The sequence below is a fragment of the Trypanosoma cruzi genome, genomic scaffold (genome assembly GCF_000209065.1).
Source record: "Trypanosoma cruzi strain CL Brener 1047053516589 genomic scaffold, whole genome shotgun sequence".
In the NCBI taxonomy this organism is placed as follows: Eukaryota; Euglenozoa; class Kinetoplastea; order Trypanosomatida; family Trypanosomatidae; genus Trypanosoma; species Trypanosoma cruzi.
This window is the reverse complement of record NW_001849517.1, coordinates 180,154-188,224: the sequence shown is the minus strand read 5'-3', so window position 1 is coordinate 188,224 and position 8,071 is coordinate 180,154. Positions and strand designations below refer to the sequence as shown.

At 51.7% G+C, this 8,071-nt stretch overlaps 3 protein-coding genes across 3 annotated transcripts, besides 14 other annotated features; all 3 read left to right on the top strand.

Annotated features, from left to right (window-relative positions):
• Positions 1–475, top strand: Tc00.1047053506517.158 (hypothetical protein, conserved; the record flags this gene model as incomplete). The annotated part of the gene is made up of 1 exon (XM_807271.1): positions 1–475. A coding segment is annotated over one exon (475 nt), but the record flags the coding sequence as incomplete, so codon positions are not given.
• Positions 1–8,071: part of a sequence feature (heterozygous, Esmeraldo-like haplotype) that runs on past the window's edge.
• Positions 591–621: a microsatellite.
• Positions 774–799: a microsatellite.
• Positions 961–1,001: a microsatellite.
• Positions 1,105–1,158: a microsatellite.
• Positions 1,319–1,362: a sequence feature (T-rich).
• Positions 1,598–1,636: a microsatellite.
• Positions 1,956–1,976: a sequence feature (AT_rich).
• Positions 2,026–2,046: a sequence feature (AT_rich).
• Positions 2,412–2,467: a sequence feature (A-rich).
• Positions 2,635–2,700: a sequence feature (T-rich).
• Positions 2,717–2,775: a sequence feature (A-rich).
• Positions 3,046–3,339, top strand: Tc00.1047053506517.149 (hypothetical protein, conserved; the record flags this gene model as incomplete). The annotated part of the gene is made up of 1 exon (XM_807270.1): positions 3,046–3,339. The coding sequence occupies one exon, from the start codon at positions 3,046–3,048 to the stop codon at positions 3,337–3,339; it is 294 nt and encodes a 97-aa protein (XP_812363.1).
• Tc00.1047053506517.140 (hypothetical protein, conserved) lies at positions 3,835–7,632 on the top strand (the record flags this gene model as incomplete). Its single annotated transcript, XM_807268.1, has 1 exon — positions 3,835–7,632. The coding sequence occupies one exon, from the start codon at positions 3,835–3,837 to the stop codon at positions 7,630–7,632; it is 3,798 nt and encodes a 1,265-aa protein (XP_812361.1).
• Positions 4,458–4,487: a microsatellite.
• Positions 7,952–7,985: a microsatellite.

The following is an 8,071-nucleotide window of genomic DNA, read 5'->3' as shown; positions in this document are numbered from 1 at the left end:
TTGCCCCAACACGCGAAATTACACGTCCGTTCAACCACAGCCAACTCAGAGTGCTCAGCGAGCAGAGTGGTTGATGAAACACCGTCGTCACGTGCAGGGCAGAACACGCTCTATTGCGTCTGGCAATGCGAAGAAGAGCAATGCAAACGGAACTTCTAATCTGATTTCAAAGGAGGTGCGCCAGTTCTTAAAGCTATTCACGCGGGAGGTATGCATGACGTTCATGGATGAGGGGTTCGCAGCGTGTGCGATGCGTCGCGAACGTGCGAGGGCAGAGCAGCCACAAGAGGTCCAGGCTCGTGGAGTGCCACTACCGGCAGATGTGTTGGATTCTTTATACAGCCAGGTTGTTACTCAGCTGCTCTTCCAGATTCTCGGGTGGACTGAAAAAGAGGCGTCGCGAGTGTTACAAACGGTGGTGCGGCAAATAAAGCGATGCTTCCCCCCTTCTCCCAACCTAAGCCCGCAGATGTGAATAGGGAGTTGAATATTCCCCTTTTCCGCTTCTCCGCCCACAATTATGGATGCGGCAACACGAAACACCATCTTTAAAATACACTCAATGAAAAAGTAGGAGCGCTAATTTTATGGAGAGAAAGAGAGAGAGAGAGAAAGAGAGAGGTAGCAGTGCGCTTGGGGATTGTATGTGGGCCCGTGTGCGGTTACTGAGGGGGTTATGGGAGGATTTTGGGCTGGCGGCAAAGAGGGGCCGGCTTATTGTGTAAAAGTAACAACCGAATGACAGGGAGTCTGAGGCGAAGCAAAAGGGGGAGGAAATAAAAAAAGAAAGAAAGAAAGAGAACGGTCCTTAATGAGGAGGACGGAAAGGAGGCGTATGGTGAGCCAACATGGACGACACCGCCGCGTTGTGTGCGTTGACATGATTAAGTACACCGACGTCTGAGTATTTCGAGTTGTATGGATCTTCCCGGTGTGGACGACAAGACGGCGTGGCAAGGCACACACAGACACACAGACACACAGACAGACAGAGAGAGAGAGGGAGAAAGCAAACTAAAGGGTTTCTCGAATTTCCCCCCTTCACCTCCTCCCTTTTTTTTTTTTTTTCACTTTACACGCACGCACGCACGGAGTGACAACAACAACAAAAAAGAAAAACAACAAACAAACAAACAAGAAAAAAGAAAAACGAAGAAATGTGATGAAAAAAGGAAATTTCTGAAATGTGGCAGTACAAATCAGAGAAACGCCTACAGATTGTAAAAAGGGCGATAGAAGGAAACAGAGGAAATTACACGAAGAATCCTTATCTTGTTTTTTTGTCTTCATAGTATGGATGATGAACAAAACATGAATGAAAAACAAGAAAAAAAAAGGAAAAAAAAAGGAAAAAAAAAGAAACTGGTAACTGAAAGAAGAAAGGGATGGGAGGCCAATGATACTTTGGGGGGCGGGGGTGGTACTGGAAAAGGAGGAGAGGAGAGAAGGATGAAATGAATCGTGAAGTGCAGAAGTGTGAACGCATTTGGACGACAAAAAATGTCTTTCTCCGTGCTGTGTTCGTGATGGGCGGGTGGGTGGGACTTGTTTCTCTGCTCTCATATCTTTGGGAATAAAGGCTTGTGGCGGGGAGCACATGTACTTATATATATATAATATGTACGTATGTATGTATAGGGGCATGCATAAGCATTTGATAAAAGAGGAACTGCTCTGCGTGGTTACTCTGTTACACGCTTCTCATGTCTTCTGCGGTTAAGTGTGCACCTTTCCACACAATGGGTGCGGTGCGAGCGCGGAGACGCTGTGAAAGAACGAGAATGAAATTTGAAAAGAATAACACAACCAAATTTTATGTATGCATGCATGCACGGATGAAGTACGCGGCAAAGCACATTAGAGTAAAGAAAAGCGGAGAGCGACAGAGGGGTGAGGGAAGTGGGTAGGGAGGGAGAGGCAATGACACTGACATTGAAGCTTTCTATTCTAATAGCTATTTTTTTTTTTTTTTTTTTGATTGTTTGGTTGGCTGTCGGCGTCTTCGGTCCCTCATACAAATAGGCCTTTTTTTTTTTTTTTTAAAATGTTTTTGCTTTTTTATTTTCTCTCTCTTTCACTCTCTGTGTCTCTCTGTGAGTGTAAGTCTGTGAGTCTCTTTGGTTGTGTAATGTATTTAGTGATGAACGTAAGTGTATTTGTTTTGTGGTTGTTGGCCCTCCTTTTTTTTTTTTTTTTGTTTGTTTGACTTCTGTAGGACGGGATGGGGGGATGGGGGGCAGCGTTTTCTCTCCGCGATGTACAGGACTGCACCTGCACACGTGCACATTGCACGCACTTTATATAAGTGGACATCCCCTTGCTCGCCAGTCCAGTGAACCACATGTGCATAGAAAGCAGGGCAGGAGGGGGAGGCCGCGAATTGGGCCAAACTCCGCCACTGAGAGCCACCCCTTCTCCTCCTCCTCCCTTCCTTTTCTTTTTTCTTTTTTTCTTTTTGCTTTTTTTCCCCTGTTATTGTGTGTTTTTTCTGTCTTGACGGTCTTCACGGCAGCAAAGCAGGGGAGGGGAGCGGCGGCAGCAGCAACGCACAGACAGACGCCGAGAGGAGGAGAAGAACCGCCAGAAAAGAAAAAAAAAAGAGGGAGTGGAAACAAAAAAATTCTTTCCTACATGAAAAACAAAAACAAAAACAAAAACAAAAAACAAAAGAAAACAAAACAAAAAAAAAAAAAAACGAAACGAAGTGCCAGCCGTCTTTTCTTTTTTTTTTTTCTACTGCTTTTATGCCTTTTCCTTTTCCTTTTTTTTTTTTTTGCTTCCTCACATACGCGTTTCACTCTGTTCCGTATATATCCATGCAAAATGATTGCTCTTTTTGTGCCTACTGGCCACGCGGCGGACGCCAAGCACCGCTGTCAGCAATGGGCTCTCAGCATTGGCATCCTTCTCCCCTGCCGCCCCCCCATTTCACTCACACATTCTCTCCTTCTCTCGCAGTAAAACGTCTCGTAAGGGAAGAGAGGTTCATCAACCAAATAAAGGAAAGGGAAAACACACACACACGAAAAAGGTGGGGAGGCGATAATGACCCAGGTTCAGTTTGAGGCTGCCGTGAATTACGTGCGATCGCTTCCGAAGGATGGCCCCGTGCAGCTGTCCAACGCGGTGAAGTTGGAGTTCTACGCGCTGTTCAAGCAGGCAACGGAGGGACCTGTCACGGGCGCGCAGCCGTGGGCGGTGCAGTTTGAGGCCCGTGCGAAGTGGGATGCACGCAACGCCATTGTTGACATGTCCAAGGAGGAGGCGATGCAGAAGTACGTGACGCGGCTGGTGGAGGTGACGAAAGAGACCGGACACCCGTGGACACCGCCTCAGTAGGTGAACGAGCCGGTGGAACGGCGAAGAGCAATTAAAAAAGAGGAAAAAAAGGCAAGGAAGGGAAGAAGACTTATCGCCGTGATGTGAGAGTCGTGGGTGATAAGAAAATGAGTAGAGAAAAGGAAGAAACAGAAGCAACAACCAATAAAAAAACATTACATGATTTACATTAACGCCAAAAATGACGGACATTGAGGTCTCCGCACGGACGCCAAATGAACGAACGGAAAACGCCACTCGGTGTGTTGTCTTTATTAGGGAAAAAAAAAAAAATAACGTGACGGGGAGGCACTGCGGTGGCGGAGGAGAGAGACGGAGGAGGAAAATGTTGGATGTGCTTTATGCGTGCCTTCTTTTCCCCACTTTTTTTTTTTTTTTGTATGCATGCATACTTGTCTACCTGCGCCATCGCTGCTCCGTCCTTCTCTCTCTCTCTCTCCCTCTGTGTTTTTGTGTGTACAGGTATTGTGAGAGGAGCGGGACAACGCGGTGAATATGCGCCCAGCGATGGGTGGCAATGATGGTGGTGGTGGGCATGTCACCGTTGCATTAAACCTCTCGGCAGGCCGCTGTACCGCGGCGGAGAACAACCAGCAACGCAGCACAATATGCGTCGTCCACAGCGACCCGACAACTGGCGATCCCGGCGGCTTGGCGATGAGAACGCCGTGTGTGTGGGCAAAGACGGGAGGTGAGGAGGAAGAGGCTGAAGAGGGAAACATTATTTTGGCTGTGCGTACACCGTTTCTCACGGCAGAAGGCGGCGAGGCAGGAGTGCCTCCGTACGCGGCGTACACATGTGAGCTGGCGAGACATGTGGCAACTGCACTCATGCAGAATGGCGGGGCAGAGCTGCTCACCGTCACTCATGGAGCCTCAGGCAGCGGGAAGTCTATCCAGCTTTTTGGTCCTACCGTCGGTGATGGTGTCGCTGGGATTGAAAAGGGGCATTGCATACACGGGAATGGCAGTGGCCTGTTCGCTTCCGTCCTGCAAGAAATATTTGCCGCTGCGGATTTTGACCCATGTGTGGCCCTCAGCGTCGTCGAGTGCAGGCCCTCTTCTGACGGGGACGATGACACTCATCCCTGCAATGGAACGATGGGGCACATGAACGGTGATGATGATGATGATGATGATGATGATGAAAGGATGATGTCCATTGAGGCCATCGACCTGCTTGCACGAGCCACTGATACTCGTTCTCCTACAGGCTGCTTCATGGAGGATTACGCAGACATCCCCGCCACGCGCTACGTTCGATGCGGCAGCGTCACAGAAACCCTGGCCGTGCTGCAGACGGCACTCTCTCACTCGCTTGCCTGGCAGTCAGTGAGCACGGCCCTGAGTCAAGGGCACGCAGATGTCTTTGGAATGCCTGATACAAGATTAAATGCGGAGCGACGACGTCGTGCGGCGGAGGCAATAGCGGCAGAGGAGCGACAGCGAAAAGAATCTTTCGGAGCTTCATGCACCTTGAGTAGTGCTGAATTTTTACGTCCAACGGCGGGTGCAAGTTCTCATGTTCTTGTGACGCTTCTACTTCGTTACGGCGATGGTGTGACGAGTATATGGCGTGTGTGGGACTTGTCGGGTCCCACCGTGTGGGTCGATGACGGGAGTCCCGCTTTGCGAATGGCCTTTAAGACACACGTAGCACTTTCACTTATGGCGCACCGCTACATGCACCGAGACCAGCTTCAGGGTGGATGGTGGACTGCCACCCCTCCGCCGGAGCAGATTGAGGAGATCATTCCACTTTTTTCAAAACCCCGGCCTGGAAGAAAGGGAGTGGACGGGGTTGTCGCCATGATTGAGGCAAGTATACAGCACTCATGCTCCGCTGTCGTTTGGATTGCCTCGCTGCGATTTGACGCCTGCTACGATGACATCAATTGGGAAGTGCTGGAAGCCGCGGCGTCTCTTTTGGCGGGCTCCGAAGAGACGAATGGCAAAGTCATCGCAGAGCTGCGGCGCAGGCGGCGGCAGGAGAATTTAGATGCCGCTGCTCGTGTGCTGGACATGTTTGCGATTCCCTTTTCGCCTCCGGCGTGGCGGCTGCAGGGTCCTGCTGGCAGAACACTTCTGAATCTCTCGACATCATCCCCCAATGCGTCTCCTCCAATGACAAGAACGACGACAGCAACGGCGGCGTCTCGAGAACTCCGCCTCATCTCCCCGAAGAGGGAAGCGGAGAAGGGAGTGATGCCGGTGCCGGAGAAAAACATCAACTCCATTGTTTCTTCTGCGGGTGCCGCTCTTATAGAGACCTCTGCGGCGGTTCACAATTCCTCCGTCCTTCCCCTGTCTCTTCCTTTGGGCACAGCCACCGTTGCTGTCGCTGATGTGGGGATTTCTCCTTGGGCATCATTTGTTGATAAAGTGTCATGTCTGGAGGCTCAGTGTCTCCACAGAGGCCAAAGACCACAAAACGAGCTAAGAGAGCAGCGACGGGAGGGCGAAGGCCAGGGATGCTCATCGCAGTCCGCACTACCGCTACCATCACCGTCGTTATTATCACCGCCTGTGCCGTCGTATGTGTCGTCATTGGGTGACGAGGCGGGTGTTTGTACCAAGAGTTCATGCGGTGTGTCGCCGTTGTCTCCGCCGTCCGTGGCGGGAACAGAGCACCCCGTGGAGCCCGTAACGACGGCGCATGAATTGAAATGGAAGATATACTCCTGGGACACTTCCGCCGATGAGGATGCGGCGGAGACATCGTCTATCGCGTGGCGTGCCTCGCAGGAAGACGGCGTCGATAGCGAGGACGTGAGGCAGTGGGGGGTTGGGGCGGTTCCTTTGCCGAGCAACGGGCTGACGGATCTTGCCAGCACCGTTCGGCTCCTGCTTGAGGAGCCGCTGGCGAAGCTGCGAGAAATTTCCACGCAGTACGAAGAAGAATTCAAGCTCCACCATCGTCGTGTGATTGCCCAGCTGCATGAACTGCTTTCCTCGGACGCGGCTACACTGGAGGAGCTGCAGAGGCGCGTCAAGGCACTGGTGGCAGCGGAGGAAGAAGTAGCGGCGAGGGCGTTACACGGCGGTCGTGACGCCGTTGATCAGCAGCAACGTCATCGTTATTTCCGCCGCCGTAGGGAGACAACATCCGTGGAAGCATTTGGGCCCTCCGTTTCCCTGCAAACCACATTAGATCGTGAGGTGACGGGATGCACTTCCAGCAACGGCGGCAGTGACCGAAGCAACAACAAAAATAACGGTGAGAGCGCAAGGCCCTGTGGATGCGAAAATGGGAGGCATCGAAAGTGTACCGCGGCAGCCTCCACAAGAGAGTTATTGGTGGCCGAGCGAAAGATCCGCTTTCTGGAGCGGCAACTGCTGCGCTTGGAGGGTGAGAACATAAGGCTGCGGGCTGAATTGTCTTCACGTCGCGTGGGAGGTGGTGCGGTGGCGAACGTGCAGAGTCTCGAGGGGGTTTTCAACGACATTTTGCAGCGTTGCAATGCGCTCTACGCAAAGAAGGCAGCGGAGGTGAATCGCATACAGCGAAGATACAACACGTTACTGGACGCCTTCAGACGTCTTCAGCGGCAGCAGCAGCAAGAGGAGAGGCCAACGACGATGATGCCAGTGGCGGCAAATGCGGTACTGCAGGATGCCGAAGTGATGCGCAGCGAGGCGGCGAAGCCGCATTTTGCAGTTGCCAAGAACCGCTGCCATGCTCACCGCATAGATTGCAGTCCCCAGGTGTGGAATAACACTTCCCCGCCGGTCGATCTCGTTGCTCCCCCATCTATGGAACATGTTGGGGATGTCTCCGCGATTGACCAACTGCGTCGCCTGCTGCTGCGGGCCACAAAGTTCACGACACCTTCCACGGGATCACCACCGCCGCAGGACACATCTAATGGCGTTGCGCTTTCCATTGACCGCGGGTCGAACGCATCCTGCCAGCTCTGTGAAAAGGAGGAGACGGGGGATGACATCTTCACTGGTCTGCATGCTTTTCGCGAGGCTGCAGAGGCTGCACGAAATAGTGCGCTTAGAGCCCTTTTTGTTGCAAAGCAGGCTGTACAGAAGCCACAGTCTCCTTTGCCAACATCGCAGTTATTACCATATGCTCCTTCCACTGTTGACTCCGTCGGTGGCGGTTATACGCTTGTGACGGATGTTCATACGCTGCCATTTGACGCGGGTGCGGCATTGGAACGCGAAGAGGCTAATGTCTATCGGGACGTTGGCTCACTTCAGCGTGAGGCAGCGGAACTGGAACACGCAGCCATAGAGGCCATTTCACGTGAGCGGCAGTTGCTAAGTAGAGTTCTTTTGACCTAGCTGCTTCTTTCCCCCTCTCAACCGAGAAGGCAGCCAGGACGACGTGAGGGGCTGCCGTTCTTTGTGTTTTCGGAGTGATGCGAAAAGAAGAAGAAGAAAAGGACGACACTAGACTACAGTGGATTTTTTTTCTCTGTGCAACGCTGTGCACATCTCTTTGATACATGCATGCGCCGGTATTTGCTGCGTTTTTATTTATTTATTTACTCCGTGTGTGGCTGTTGTTGACATGAGTTTGTGTGCCCACATGCAGGGCGGAGAGGGGAACGATGGCCGTGATGATGGGGACTGTAATGTGCTGAGAAGGACGTGACATGTGTTTTTATTTTTATTTTTATTTTTATTTTATTTTTTTCTACACAACAGCGACCGCAGCGAGGCCCACTATAGACTGTAGAAGGTGAGGGGAACAGGGGCGGGCTCGGAGGAACGACGGCTG